The sequence below is a fragment of the Canis lupus genome, chromosome 14 (assembly GCF_003254725.2).
Source record: "Canis lupus dingo isolate Sandy chromosome 14, ASM325472v2, whole genome shotgun sequence".
NCBI lineage: Eukaryota > Metazoa > Chordata > Mammalia > Carnivora > Canidae > Canis > Canis lupus.
The window spans coordinates 26,970,032-26,986,222 of record NC_064256.1 but is presented as its reverse complement, the minus strand read 5'-3'; the positions used below and the strand labels follow the sequence as shown (position 1 = coordinate 26,986,222).

Sequence of the window (16,191 nt, the reverse complement as noted above, 5' to 3'; positions counted from 1 at the left end):
AGCACTGCAGTCAAGAAGAAGCATGCTAATCTGATTTTCTGTCCCTTATAAATTAATTGATCCTTTTGCCTGGTTTTATCGAGGTTTTTTTTCTTTCTTTTTTTAACCTTCAAAGTCCAGTCATTTCACTAGGATGGGTAGAATATTTTGAAGTTCATGTCTTGTTTTACTTTAGAGAAGTGTTCTTGAACTGAATGTTTAGTATTTGTTCAGTTTGATTCCTTTGATTTTTCTTCAGAGGCTTCAATAACATGTGTGTTCAATCTTCTTTGTGTTCTATACCATTTTATCTTACTTTTCATTAACTGTGTTTTCATTTCCTCCTTTGTAACTTCTACTTCCTTTGCCATACTTTACAATTTGCACTTGTGTTCTACCAGTTTTCATTTCCTTGGTTTCATTTCTGAAATTAATTTTTTCTAATTCAAGGTACATAGGTTTTCCATGTCCTCATGTTGTTTAGTCATCTCATTTCTGAGCTTTTCTATTTCCAACTCCTGCAATTCTTTCATAGCTTCCATAGTTTTCTTAATTTCTTTTAGAATAATTTACAATATTAAGTTCCAGTTTTCATGTCTCCTGATATGCTTCTACTATGGGTCAGCATTTTGTTTCAGTTCATTTTTTTTTTTTTTTAAGATTTTATTTATTCACGAGAGAGGCAGAGACACAACACAGCAGAGGGAGAAGCAGGCTCCATGCAGGGAGCCTGATGTGGGACTCGATTCCGGGTCTCCAGGATCATGCCCTGGTCCGAAAGCAGACGCTCAAGCATTGAGCCACCCAGGGATCCCCACTTTTTTTTAACTGTCTTTGTATGATGCTTCATTGCAATACTTTTTTGTTGCTCATGTTTAAAGGACATGTTTTTGTACCTTTAACAGAAACTTGCATTTTAGATGATAAGGATGGGCCAGGGTGGCCTTCCTAGCTTCACTGCTCAAAACTCCTTCTATTGGAATACAAAGTTGTTCTTTTTTTTTTCTTTTTTTTTTATTTTTATTTATGATAGTCACAGAGAAAGAGAGAGAGAGAGAGAGGCAGAGACACAGGCAGAGGGAGAAGCAGGCTCCATGCACCGGGAGCCCGATGTGGGATTCGATCCCGGGTCTCCAGGATCGCGCCCTGAGCCAAAGGCAGGTGCTAAACCGCTGTGCCACCCAGGGATCCCCTTTTTTTTTAAGATGTATAAACACTTCTATAATTCTGAGATTCTCTCTTTAGTTTTTTTTTTTTTTTTAATTTTTATTTATTTATGACAGTCACACAGAGAGAGAGAGAGAGAGAGGGAGAGAGACAGGCAGAGACACAGGCAGAGACAGAAGCAGGCTCCATGCACCGGGAGCCCAACGTGGGATTCGACCCCAGATCTCCAGGATCACGCCCTGGGCCAAAGGCAGACGGCAAACCGCTGTGCCACCCAGGGATCCTCTCTCTTTAGTTTTTGAAACTTTTCTTTTTTCCCTATTCTTTCTTTGGACAAAATGGATTCAATCCCTAGCAGGCTTTTCCTTAGGGTATGTCTGTCCTTTTGAAAGAGTTTTTGGTGTTTTCCCAAGGTCTTTGAGAGATCAAGGTGGTCTAGTACCTTCTGATCTTCTTAAGGCCCGTTAGTGTATCTCTGTAGCCTTTTCTACACTCTTTTCCAAGGTATATAACACCAAGAGTCCTCCCATTTTGACAGGTTATCCAGAAGCATTTGCTGGAAGTGCTCTGTGTGGGATCCTCTTCTTTTGGGAATTATGTATCAGAACATTTGCTTTGTATATCAGGGTTCTCAGGACCTTCAGCAATTCTTTGTTCCCTTCACAAATTCTACACAGCTGCTAACATGCTTTGACCCTTGCTCCATTTTTATTCTGGGATGAGTAGGAGAACCTTAACACCCATTTTTTGATGAAAATGTTTCTGTGTTTCCTACTGCTATTCTAGGTTTGTCTGTTTTAGTAAATAGATCTGAGAAGATTCAGACTAAGCTGCTTTGAAGACGTTACCCCAAATCAGAAATCCTTTTTTTAATGATATGAAGCATCTGATAGCATAATTTAACAACCTGATAGCATTTTTCATTTTAATACTGTTAATTAGAGTAATTATATGTAATTTGAAAAGCAAAAAATACTCAAAAATTTTGCTATTTTTTTTTATCACTTACGTCCTTCTTGGCCTTAATCTCTGATCACTATATGGAATCAATGCCACAAGCTGGTTTTCTTGCCCTAAAAGTAAAAGGTTTAGAAATTTATTAACATAACATACATAACATTTGGTAGTGGCTTTCTACCAAAATCTGGGTCTCATCTTATCTCTCTGGTAAATTGCTCTCGAAATTTTCAAAACTTATCTAGTAGACACAGAGTTCCAAACAGATAACATATTTTTCATAGTTTGATGTCTAGCTATGACTACAAATAATACAAAGAATGAGAAAGAGTAATCTGTTTACTGAAAGTCCCAGCTTTTGGTAGATCTGAATTTACCAAGACTTCTTTCAACTATTTTCCATGTAGATTCTGATTTGGTTATCTGGATAAGAACAGAAGAAATATTGCTACCTTAATGTCCTAAAATTCTCTAGAGGTTACTAAACTATGCCCCTTGAAAACCAAATCTGACATATAACAAGTCTCATGCTTTAAGAGAGCATACAAAATGAGGCTTCCACAACTCATACAGGCCACACACTATCTACAGTAACTCAATTTAAAATCCATCTTTTATTTCTTAGGTTGGGCTATATCCATATACTTAAATGCATAAATAGATCTTTAATAAACAATTTTTCAATCTTATCAGAAATGTGGCTCTTTGTACTAACTCTTAAACCACTATAGTCAAATTATTTTAAGCTTCCTATAATGCTTCCATTATTCCTCCATGCCCCTTCTACCAATTCTCCCCTCATGTACACACACTACCTCCCCACACCCACATGTAAATATATGTTATAATATATATTTTTCTCTCTGTATGTACATGTATCCTGTCTTGTTTGGGGGTATTCATTTGGCTAAACTACAATCCTGCTTAAAAGAAATCTTTTTTTTTTCTTTTTTAAATTTATTTATTCATAGAGACACAGCTAGAGAGAGAGGCAGAGACACAGGCAGAGGGAGAAGCAGGCACCATGCAGGGAGCCTGATGTGGGACTCGATACCGGGTCTCCAGGATCACTCCCCTGACTGCAGGCGGCGCCAAACCGCTGCGCCACCGGGGCTGCCCTAAAAGAAATCTTTTAGCTAATATGCTGATATCCATATGGCTAAATGTGGATAGAGAAAAATATGCAACTCTGCTCACTGGCCTTGTTTAGATCAATAATCTCAAGCGGCCTTTAATGATGTCAACCATCATACAATACTCCCTAGTTCACACTCTCAACTTGCCTCTCCAAAATCACAATTCTGTAATTTCACCTCTTGCTTCAAGTTGCCAATAGCTCCTTCCATATCCTCACTCTTAGCCCATGATGTGGTAAACAAGAAAGAACTTTCACAAGCTACCACTACCACATCCACCCACCTATTTCTGTATCTATATACTACCTTTTCTCCTTTTACAAAGAGTAAACTGTAGGTGCTCCTCTGTAAGAGCAGTCACCTAAACTTGTGCACTACATCTAATAATTCTCCCATCTCCTGCATTAACCATTGTTTTTCCTCATCAGCAAACATATTATTCACCCCATCTTTAAAAAAAATTCCCTCTCCTGGCCTCATAGCTCCCTCCAGCTACCACCACTCTTCTTCTTTATATATATACTATTATACATACTATATATGCTATTATATATATACTATACTATATATATACTATATATATGTATATATATAGTAAAACTCAAAAAATTTTTTTACTATATAACTTCACTCCTCCTGTGCTCTCTTGATCCCACTCTGTATATGCTATACATGCTTATGCAACTTGCCAAGCTGTTCTTTTAAAGGTGTCCACTAGTCTGTATCTATATCATCAAATCCAATGGTCGGTTCTCAGTCCTTATATTATCTGATCTGTTGGTAGCATCTAACAGTTCCTTACTCTCTCTTTTTTTTTTTTTAATTTTACTTATCTACTCATGAGAGACACAGGCTGAGACACAGGCAGAGGGAGAAGCAGGCCCCACGCAGGGAGCCCTATGCGGGACTCAAACCCGGGTCCCCAGGATCACGCCCTTGGCCAAAGGCAGGTGCCAAACCGCTGATCCACTCCCCTCACTCCCTAGTCTCTTCTCCTTAGTACACTTCCTACATTTATTTCCAGGACACCAGACACACTAGAATTTCCTCCTTCTCCTTTGGCTGCTTTTTCATTGTCTTTGCTAAATCTTTATCATATCACTGACTTTGAAATGTCACAGAGCCCTATGGTTCAGCACTACGGTGTCTTTTTAATTTACACTGATTGCTTGGTACTCTCATCCAACTCAGCTTTAAGTACCACCTATATTCTGATGACTATAGCAGAGGCCTTGTACTTGAATTCCAGGCACTTATTGTAACTACCTACCTACTGAATATATCCACTAAGATGTCAAATATGCATCTCCAGAATTATATCTGTAAAATAGAGCTCCTGATCTCTCCCAGAACATACACATACACTCAAATCTTTTCTCCATTCTAATAAAGAGCTAGCTACTTCCATTCTTCCAGCTGTTCAGACAATAATACTTTCCGGAGTCATCCTTGATTTCCTATCCACTTCCAGGCTACCAAAAAGCCTACTGGCTATACCTCAAAAACTCATCCAGTTGCTAAAATAGTCCTTTTTTCTCTCCTCTGAGCCTGAGGCACTAATCCCTTTCACTTAGAAAAATCCTTTCATTCTCCAACAGCTATTTACCCCTGCAAAGATAAAACCATCACATTCAAAAGGCCAACTCTCTCTATATATAAACTTCCCCAACCCAGGGCGTTAATTAGAAACTGGTGTATATTCTATTGTCACGTTGTCCTTCCCTCATGGTTTCTCCAGGGCTCCCTATCAACTTCAACCAAGAACAAAACAAGATTAGCACAAGGTATTTTTATTATTTCCATTGTGGCCACTTTTACTAAAATTTGTCTAGCCTACAAACAGCACATGAAGATTATTCCCTTCTGGATTTCCCTATGATATACCACAAACTGATTTTTCCCCCATATTGCTCATCTTCATTTACCATCCCTCTTCGTGTAGTTCCTCTTAAGAATGACTAATTAGGGCATGACTGGCTTCTTACTATTCTTTAGTTCATGAATAAAAATATTAGGTCACCAAACTACTTAAAATTGTTCCTAAAGCCCAACATGTGATTATGACCCCCTACTGATGCCAAATAGTTCTAAAATGTTTCAGTCAAGTGATAGTACGTATCTGCTATTGCAGGTGGGAAAGAAAAAATACTAGCGGTAGACGGGTGGTTTTCATGACTTCTTTAGGAACCTTAACCTGTGTATTTTTTTTCTAAATGTTTATGTTTGTTTCTCTGTGTCCCTTTAACTGAAGGCAATACATGGTTTTGACTTTAATCCTAAAAGAGTTTTAAAACAAAGGACTGTGCTTAGATCTATGGATTTTATATTACTTGTGCGAAAGCCTGGAATTACTCTTTAAAGGAAAAACAACACAGCAACACATACCTCTAGGAATTCTTCCCGTTCCTTGACAAGTGGGGCAAGTGACACTATCTCTTCCTGTAAATTCCACATATGGAAACTGAGAGACATCTCCACCTCTCCCATCTTCATTATGGACTTCATTATTAACCAGTCCATTCCTCATACTTTCAGTTGATGTGACTCCATCATAAGCATCTTCTTTATTTGAATGCAAAGGCAACTGAGAAAAAGACTTTCCCATGTCTAAAAGAAGAAAAATCTTACAGTAAATTTTAGGGAAAAAAGTATACATCAATACTGTGGGATTTTTATACCAATCTAATTAATATAGAGCAAACTACAAGGGAATATTCAAATTACTTTTGATTAGAATTATATTTAATGAAAGTAATGTCTGAAACAAGGGAGCCAGGAGTCCAAAGTGTTCTTCCGACAAAAAATTATAAAATGATATATCAGACTTATGATGAGAAGTCTACACTTCCCTAAGGGTTCTCTGAAAAGAAAGGGGGCTTTACTTTTCTTAGAATAAATAAAACAAAAACATTCTATCTTTAAACCAATTAGTGCTAAATGCTAAAATTGGTTTAAACAGATTATGATTACCTATTATATGTATAGCCAGGTAAATCTAAAAGACTACAACTACCTCCAGATAGACCTCAGGCTATACTTTCTAATTAAATTCTTCCTTCCAGCTTATCTCTTAACTCAGGCAAAAGACCCTGAGGGTAAAGCATCCCTATGGAGGAAAGCAAAACTAACACCTCAAGCAGTAAGAGGCAGCTTGACTAATGCAAGACAATGACGGATCTAACCTAACCTTTACTGCCCACCTGCATGTACCCACCCACCTTTTCCCCACATTTTCCTTATATAAACTCAGAAGTATTTTCTGCACTTGAGACAGTTTTTTGAAATGTTAGTCCGCTGTCTTCCCCATGCTGGCCTCACTGAACTAAATTCCTTTGTTTCACCACCACTCCTCTCTTTGCTTTTGGATTTTGTCAGTGGTGAGTGGTTGAACCTGGTGTGTTTGGGACTCCTGGAGCCAGGTTCTCTTGGGCCCCTAACCCCTGGTTATAAGTTCAAAGTAGTATTTTTTAGCCTTATAAAATTCATTCCCCTTTGTGATAAATAAAATCCACAATTCTTCTCATTCTCACATTTCTAGCCTTAACGTTTAAACATTTGCAACAAAAACTAAAAAAACCAATCATGAGATTATTTTCATTCAACTGCTGGCAGTTAAAATTGTGAAATTAGTATTCCAAAATATTTAATATAATTCACCAATATAAAAAAACAAAATTTAGAACATTAATTTCAAAATTTTAATGATAGCATCTAAAAATAACGGGAAACCAAGTAAGAATAAGTAGTAGTACTTATACATACACCACGCCTATACTAAAATAATCCTTGCATGTAGGTAATGCAATAGCACTGCAGTTGAGTAACACAATTTTAAGCATGAAGAGAAAAGTCATAATCCAATCTGCTGATATTCGGAGGGAAAATTAATAAAGAAGGAAAGCATAATTTAAAAATAACATTTCTTCTCTTTCTAAATTTGATCATGTATCTTTTACCAGTTCCTAAAAATAATTATAGACATTTATATGAAGAGATAAACATTTCTTTTAAAAATTCTCATTGATTTGAGTAAGGAAAACTCAGTCATTCAAGTCACACTATCATATGAAGAAAAGTTTTTTTAATACTGGCATGCCATCTAAGTGTTGGTATCATTGAAACATAGTGTATATAGCAGGATAAAAAATTATACAACTAGGAGACAAATTTAAAATTGTAGAATGAAGATGCTTACTTTCACAATTTTACCATTAAAAAACAAACTACACACATTGTCCATATAAGTTTAAAAACATAAATGATTTTGTAATTTCCACAAATGCATTATCTTCTTCTTCTCTTGGTTTGTCTCAATGACATTAAACCCAAGCAAAAAAAAAAAAACAAAACAAAACAAACAAATAAATCCAAGCCAAACGAACCCTTGCCAATCACAGATAGTTGAGGGGTGAATTAACATCACTGTTCCCACACACTGACCTATATGGAATATCAGCTGAACAGGGATGGGAGGCCTCAGTAGTGAGGTCTCAGGCATCCTTTTTGGGATCTCAGTGAACACAACCGGCGTGTAAGGTGCACCGCACCAGAATGCTTTGGTGGAGGGTGAGGGGAGACACAGAAGGCAAGATCAAGATCAAGTGGCTCTCAGCATGGGCCTGTTTTCTATTCCTATCTGTTGTTTTGATGACTCGGCCTCTGACAGGTGTTTGTTTCAGCAAGGCTAGCTGACAGGCACCAGACTTTTGTCAGGTACTTCGTATCCCCGCCCCCCCGCCCCCACCGGATTTTCCTCACAGGGAAGAAACATTTACCACTTTTATTCCTGGAGACTCGCCGGTGTGTTTATGAGGAGGTGCTATGCCCCCTTCTCTTCCCTGTAATCCATGTTTTTCCTCACAATCTCTTACTGAAAACCCAACATGGATCTAAGGCAGCGTAGAGAGATTTAAAAAAAAAAAAAAAAAAAAAAGAAGTACAGCACTCCATCCAATTTAAAAGGGTCATGATCTTCTGTGATAACGAAGTAAGCCATCACCTTTCATAAGCTACATAAACAAAACTCGGCGCACAGACTACTCCGGAGAGGTGAAAGGGCAAGGCAAGCCTGCAAGACAGCTCCACAACAGCAACACCAGGCCCCCTGACCGCGCAAGGTGTGAGGGCCTGGAATCAACCCTGCGCTCCGGGCTCGGGCCAGAGCCTGGAGCCCCCTGGGCAGGAGGCTGGGTCCGGGTAGGAGGTGACACAACACCGCCATCACCCAACCCTGAAAGCGCCTCTGTGGTGGCGGGCGGGCCCGGCTCCCCTGCGGCCTCTCCTCTCCCCCCCCACCCCTACCCCCACCCCCGTCCGTCTCGGCTCTTCCCAGGGCGCCGCTGCTCTGCTCCGCTCCGCACGAGGGACGGGGGGGGAGGGGGCGCTGCTCGTCCAGGGTCGCTCACCGTCACGCGGGGCGCTGCGCCGTCCGGAGCTGCTCCCGCGCGCAGAGGCCCGAGGACAGTGTCACGAGGTCGGCGGTCGCGACCGCTGGGGCTGGAGCGACAGGCCTGCAGGCGCCCGGCCGCCGCGGATACGGGGCGGGGGAGGGGCGGCCAGAGGACGGCATCAGCTGAGGCCGGGCGCTGCTGCAACCTGCGTCCGCGCCTGCGCACAGCGCCTTCGTAGGTGGGTGACCCAGGCGCGGGCCCCACGCATGCGTCCTTCTGACCCTTCGCTACAGCCCGGAAGCGCCGCGGCGGCTCTAGTTTGTTCACCCTGCAGGTTCTGTTGCCTTGGTCTCCCAAGACCCAGAGGTTAAAAAAAAATAGTCGTCCTAGCCCTCGAAAATTTAAAAATAGTATTAACCCTTTTTTTTTTTTCTTCCTATCAGGCTTTTTCCTTTAGCAAAAGGAAAAAAAAAAAGACTCTGCCTCAACCCTCAGCTGAGCAGCTTTGCCGGTCGTCGCTGACGCTCGCGACGCTGGGAATGGGATCAACTGGTTGGTAGACAGGCGTCGGGCAGCCAAAAAGTCACATCCTTTAAAATTTAGAAGCTTTGACTTGGTAGAAGGAAGCTAAGTGCGGCAGGAGCCCTGTCTTTTGTTCCTGGTTGGTCTGGTGTTGCTGGTTTTGCGCGTAGGTCACCGTCCTCCACCCCCTGGTCCCCTAAGTCCCAGGTGAGTGACCGCGGTGGGAGCCCAGCCCGAACCCCGGTGCTTCCGATCGTCGCCGGGCCTTGAGGCTAGTGTCTCAAAGGCTGGGCTGTCTCGTTTGGAATAACAATACGGAGTTGTTTTAAGGATTGAGTGAGATCCAGAAAATACCTGTCAAGCGCAGACTAGACTCTGTTGCCTGCAGAGAAATTTTAACGTTTCATGAATGTTAGCTGCTGTTACCATCATGGTCACCGCATACATGGGAAGGAAGGACGGAAGGAAGGAATGGAATTTTATTTCTCTTTGGGCAGGACCGGTTTGTTTCGCTGGTGGAATATGAAGATACGTGAAAGTAAGAAATACAAGTCAAAATAATACATAATTTTTTTTTTGAAGATTTAAAGTTACTACAGCTAAGTCTTCACAATGTTGGTGAACATGCAATCTCATAACATGTATTAAGACTATTAAAATTTGGGGGCACCTAAAAAAAATTGGGGTGGGGGCACCTGGCTGGCTGAATAGAAGCAAGATGGGACTCGATTTCAAGGTCCTGAGTTACAGAGCCACCTTGGGTGTAAAGATTACTAAAAATAAATTAAATAAACTAATTTTTGGGACTTTAATTTTCTCATCCTTTGGTGCAGCAATCTTACCCTTTGGAATTTATCTTAAAACTAATGAGAACTCTAAAAAAGATTTATGTACAAAGTGTGTTCATTTAACCTAAATGCCCAACAATGGGGCATTGATCAAATCATTTTCAACCCCTCTTGTTTAGCCAAATCTTCCGAAGGTGAAGGAAGAGGGCAGGGAATGGCGTCTTCCACTAACATTATTTGAGTTTTCAAAATAAATAGCTTGGTTTCAACAAATCATAATCTTGGGGACCCTCCGCCTCCCAATGGAAAACAGAGATACACAACAGTATTTTGTATACATTTTCAAAGAGTTCAAAGTTTTTCTTGAAGTCTGTCCATTAAGACTAGAGTAAAAACCCTAGCTGTAAAATAATTAAGGATGGCAAAAAAAAAAAAAAAAAAATAGGTTATAAAACCCAATTAGATAAAGATGGCTGTATTTAGACCTAAATCAGTAGTCCCAGTAATGGTGTTGTATCTGCTAGCCATTATTTCTCCTTGTTTTCAAAAGTGGCTTTGGGAAATGATAATTATGAGTTAGAAATACAGAGGCAGGATTCAATCATGGTATATCAATACTAGGTGACCCCTCATTTCTTTTCAGAAAACTCTGAACAGTCCTTCTTTTTATGGTTTTTTAAATGTCCTATTAAAAAATTATTTAAATCGAGTTTAACATTTAAAGGAATAGGTTTTAATTTTCACTTATGAAATGAGACACCCATGATTCTGGTTATAGGGGTTCTTCAGAGTTGCTTCAGTGGCCACCAAGGTGAGGAATGGTGGAAAGATGTCCAAGTAGGTTTGGTGTTTTGTGGATTGTCATTGTAAAAAATACAAATGCCCTAAGCATATAATCTTCTAATATAATACAGTAAATGTCATATGAGAATGAGTGAAAAAAAATTACTTGAACATTTAAAGTTTTAAGGGAGCTCCTATATAGAGAGTGCATCACTTTCCACATCTAGTTATCCTCTGGATGGGAGAACAGGGCTAGCTGAGGACAAAGCACAGCTGATAACCCACAAACGACAGCCACCACCTCACCCCACCCCTGGGTGGGATATGTGTGGCATTCCTCACGAGGCTAATGCTAATGCCTTGCTAGAGGGAAAAGCAGTCTTCAATTTGACAATGGAAAGCCTCCAGTATCTCGTAAGGTACTTAGCATATGAAAATCCTTTTGGAATCTCCCTTTTGCTTACCTCCCCTAAACTCCTGGGTATATAATCAGCCATTCCTCACAAGCTCAGGCCAGAAGCTCTTCCTGCCCACAGATCCTTTCTCCATCCCTTAATAAAACCACCATTTTTGCACCAAAGTTGTCTCAAGAATTCTTCCTTGGTCGTCGGCTCCAGACCTCACCTGTATTCCAAAACTTCATCACTCTGACCTTGAAATAGTGTTTTTAAAAACCTAGTTAGAACCTGTAGTTAGAGTTATATTTTCTCATTGCATATTAAGTCTGAAATAGGAATTGGAAGTAGGTGAGAAGCTAAAGATTCCTGAGTATTCATTCCACATGTATAATTACCCAATATAACTCCCTATCATGAAGGATAGTTGGAAGGCAGCCAGGCAAGAACAGGGGGCCCCACCCTAAATGGAACCACCCTTAAAAGAAATTTATACCACCCTAGAAGGAGCCCTCCATCGTTTCCCAAGTGACAGGTGACAAAAACCTGATTGGATTACAGGCACAGGGAAGGTTAATCTGATTAAAACAGCCCACTAACAAGCCCATAATAACCCATAGAGTTAGAAAGTCCTATTGCTACCCTCTTGGGTCCCCTCCCTCGGGAGCTTTGTACTATCATTTTGCTGTCACTCCATAAACCTTGCTTTGCTGCCCACCACTTTTCTCTGGTCTGCCTCTTCATTCTTCAAAGCAGCAAAGAACCATGGTCTCCAAAGGAAAAAACCCTGCAACAACTAGTTACCTGGTCTTCTAGAGTCACCCTTTACATTAATAAGCAAATGAAATACCTGAACCCGGCAGCCCGGCAGTTTAGCGCCGCCTTCAGCCCAGGGTCTGATCCTGGAGACCCAGGATCGAGTCCCACGTCGGCCTCCCTGCATGGAGCCTGCTTCTCCCTCTGCCTGTGACTCTGCCTCTCTCTGTGTGTCTCTCATGAATAAATAAAATAAAATCTTTAAAAAAGGTAAGAAATAACCTGAACCTTCTCCTGTAAGGAGGCAGAGGTAGGGGTCCTCAGAAAGAGAAGTCATTTTAGGTCCTCAGCTATTTCCTGTGATATTACTGCCTCAACTTGCCCTAACACACTTCTTACAGAACTTCCTAGGTGTCAGAATTACAAATAAAAAGCAAAAACCTCAATAGTTAATGATTTTAAGGAAACAAAGAATGTAAAAACTAACATCTCTAAAAGCTGAGACATAGCCAAACCATATCAAAGACAATAAAAGAGTGGTAAAACTACCCTGAAGTCCTGTGTTGTTTCAAAAGTAAGCCAGGCCCTGCATTTCTTACCTGAAAGAAGGAGCCCAAGATGCATCCAGTTTATAACTGCTCTTTGAGTACACTGATAGTCCCTTCTCCTTGTCCAGTAGTTACCTCTGCTAATTGTATCAAAGTCTCCGCCCCAGAAGGAGCACAAGCTTTATTAACATAACAGACTATTGTTATGTTAAACATAGGGTGTATAAGCATGTTTTCCAAGAATGGTTGCACAATGCTATGCCCACTTTTCCTTGTAAATGAATGACAAAGCTTCCATTTCTGAAGATTCATCCTTACCCTAGATAAAAGAAACCCACTTAACCCACTTCTGGAGTCATGGCTTTGGGAGTTATTCAGTGATCTCCTTAGTTGCTGTAAATAAAGTTTCCTTTGTGTGACAACTCCACCTGGTGTAGTCTACTCATCAAGGAGAGAACTCATGTTACTTCTGTTCCCTTATACCTTTTCTTCAAAGGAGTGCATTCCCCAGTTTTTCTAAATATTTCTGAGAAGGGCTTACGACTCTGTTGGTAATTGACTGTCATTATTTTATGTGCTTTGCTCCTGGCTCAAATCTTGATCACTTTGTGCTATCTAATCACTGCTTCTGGATGCTTCTTTGCTCTCCATATACCTCTGCCATGTGTTTAAACACGGCTCCTTTCCATCATTTTACAATCAATGAACAGAAAGCTGTATGGACAACAAACAGATTACCAAAGACTTGTAGAAATAAAAAGGGACTTAAGCACAAAAAAAGGAAACAAAACAGTACCACGCTGATCTTTATTCAAGTTTAAAGTTCATTTTATGCCAAGAGTCACATAGTGATCCCCTTTCTTCCTGAGCCCAATTGTCCATCTCTTCCCTGGGGGCCTCCTCTGACTCTCTATTGAGCTTTTCCTAAATTCTAAGTACCAGAATCCCTTTTTCTCAAGCTGCTGCTGATGAAAATGGAGAATTTCTCTTATACAGACCAGTTCGATGCTATCTTTATCTCAACCTCTCTCTTTTGAAACTAGCCTGGAGACTTATTTTTTTATAACAAGACCTCCCCTTAATATTTGTTCACAAACAGCAATATCCTTCCAACCCTTTTGGAATGCTGGTGATACAAGACCTCCCCTTAATATCTGTTCACAAACAGCAATATCCTTCCAACCCTTTTGGAATGCAGTGATACTGTTATCAAAATTTTAGAATCCTTTCTCTTTTGTTCCTCTATTCAAAATAGAATGATTAGAACTTAAAGGGACTAATAAAAATACGGAAATTCTTCCTCAGAGATGCCAATTATCAGTTCAAGCACTGGATGAAACTGTTTTATTCTGTATATTCAGTGCTGCCCCACAAAAATATAATGGAGCAACAAATGCAAGCCATATATGAAATTTTGCGTTTTCTAGTAGCCATGTTAGAAAAAATAAAAAAATAGAATTGTAATAACCCAATATGTCCAAGACATTATTTCAACATATAATAAAGATAATAATGAGATATTTTACTCATATGAAGTCTTAAATTTTCCTGATTCAATTTAGATTAGCCACATTTCAACTTCTTAATAGCCACATGTGGCCAGGACATATTCTTTTAGACAACACAGCTCCATACAATAACACAAAACTACCCTAGAGTTCTTAGGATTTTTTGCTGACAAAGAGCAAAAAAGCTTTAGTTTAAGAGAGAAAATATCATTTATACTTTACCTTAATATCTACTGAGATTTTCGTGCTAACCCTGAACTTTCCTTTAATTTTTATCGTGCTTTTTCTTTTTTTTTTTTTTTAAACACTGAGTTCTAAAGCCTCTCCACACTAAGACTCCTAAATTATGACAGTTTGGAATGGCTTGGGCTGTTATCCGACATGGGACCCCTAGCAAAGATTTTGGGGAATTTTATGAACCACATGCAACCACATGCATAGGATGACTTCGTTTTAGATTTAAGACAGAGGAGACATGTAGAAGCTGGCATACCTACAAGATATGTCAGAATATATGTATTTAACATTTTAATTTCAATTCTCAAAGTTCTTAACTTTCAGTGTGAAATATTACATGTTCAATTCTGCTGATCTCCAGATTAGTCTTCAAATTTCAAACACCAGTAATTAATAATGACAAATATTAGCATAAGAAGAGGGTGTTGGGCATCAGTACAAGACAATGTCCATTCAAGTCAGTGTTCTACTTTGAACAGAAACAATGTGTGTTTTCTGAAAAGACCTATTTTAGCTCTAAGAAATCAATCTCAAAAATAATGTCTTTCCCCTCTATATTGCCTATAATTTAGTGACCTAAAGGAGTAAATCAACAAAACAAATAACGTATATGAATAATAGAAGAATGCTATCTAAGTACCACTAAAAGATTTATTAAGATTCCCTTGATAAAGTTAGGAATGTGTAGGAGATTTTTAATTTATTTTTTATTTCTTTAAAGTATTATTGGGGTATAATTGGCATACCGTTAACTGTACATGTTTAAAGTATACAACTTGAGAAGTTTGAACATATGCATGTACTTGTGAAACCATTAACCATAATCAAAATAATGAATATATTCACATCCACAAAAATTTCATTGTGTCTTATAATTCCATCTTGCTCTTCTTCCACTGATATACTTTCTTTCATTATAGATTAGCTTGTATCTTCTGAATTTTTCATTAATGGAATCAAACATTATATACTCTTCTTTTCCTAGATTTTTTTCATTCAGTGCACTTATTTTGAGATTTATGCAACTTGTTCCAAGTACCATAGTCCATCCCTTTTTATTACTAAGTATTCCCTTATAAATATGTACCACAATTTATTCACTTGTTGATGGATATTTAGGTTACTTTCAACTTTCTGGCTGTTATAAGCAAAGCTGCTGTGACCATTCATGTACAAGTCTTTCTAAGACATGTTGCTTTCATTTCTTTGAAGTGTATACATAGGAGTAGAACATCTGTGATAGGTTTAAGTTTGAAGTTTTAAAAACTGCCAAACTGTTTCCCAAGTGTGGCTCTATCATTTTATATTCTCACTGTTAGTGTTTAAGACTTTCCTTGATCCATAACTTTGTCAATTCCTAGAATGGTCATTCTTGTTAATTTTAGGCATTTAAATAGGTCAGTACTGGTTTCTTATGGTTTTAATTTGCATTTTTTAAGGGTTACTGATGTTGAACATGTTCTCAGGTACTTATTTGCCATCCTTATAGCATCTTTGGTGAAGTGTCTGTTCAGAATTCTGTCCATTTTTTATCATTACTTTATTTTTACTGAGTTATAAGTTTTTAATTCTAAATACAAGTATGTATTCTGCATCAGATGTGGTGTGCAAAAATTTCTCCCAGTCTGTGGTGGTTCTTTCATTCTCTTAACTGTGCCTTTGAAAGAGCAAAAGTTCTTAATTTCAATGGCATTGAACTCATCAATATTACTTAGAGCCTAGTGGGGAAGAGAGTTAAGTAAATCAACAATTATAATGTGATAAATGCTATGATAAAAATTTGCACAGGAGGCATACAGAAATAGCATTTGGTTCAGACTTAGGGATTAGTAAAGAATTTCTAGAGGAGGACATATTTGAGAAGAAATTAGCTGAGTAAAACTGGAAATGTATTACATGCAAAACAAACAAACAAACAAACATGTACACAAGCCTTGAGCTATAAAAGAGTATGGTTTATTTAACTATAAACATCTGATGAAAATAGCATAAACTGCATGTGAGGACAAATTAGAAAATGAAATT

General features: G+C 38.9%; 1 protein-coding gene and 1 long non-coding RNA gene across 3 annotated transcripts in view; one reads left to right on the top strand and one right to left on the bottom strand.

Moving 5' to 3' along the window:
• Positions 1–12,559, bottom strand: part of TMEM106B (transmembrane protein 106B) — a 29,644-nt gene extending 17,085 nt beyond the window's left edge. The window contains exons 1-3 of one of the 2 annotated variants that reach the window (XM_035698565.2): positions 12,473–12,559; positions 5,625–5,846; positions 2,156–2,219 (exon numbers count right to left, since the gene is read on the bottom strand). In XM_035698565.2, the coding sequence (XP_035554458.1) occupies positions 2,156–2,219; positions 5,625–5,846; positions 12,473–12,497 (311 nt within the window). In that variant the 5' untranslated portion in view covers positions 12,498–12,559. Of the gene's footprint in view, positions 1–2,155; positions 2,220–5,624; positions 5,847–8,644; positions 8,852–12,472 lie in introns of those variants that run through there. The other variant, XM_025471200.3, reaches the window with a different exon arrangement.
• On the top strand, positions 8,866–9,948 carry LOC112674840 (uncharacterized). Its single transcript, XR_003145604.3, has 2 exons — positions 8,866–8,963; positions 9,073–9,948. It is a non-coding gene; the product is annotated as an uncharacterized LOC112674840 (long non-coding RNA).
• Positions 12,560–16,191: the final 3,632 nt, after the last annotated feature.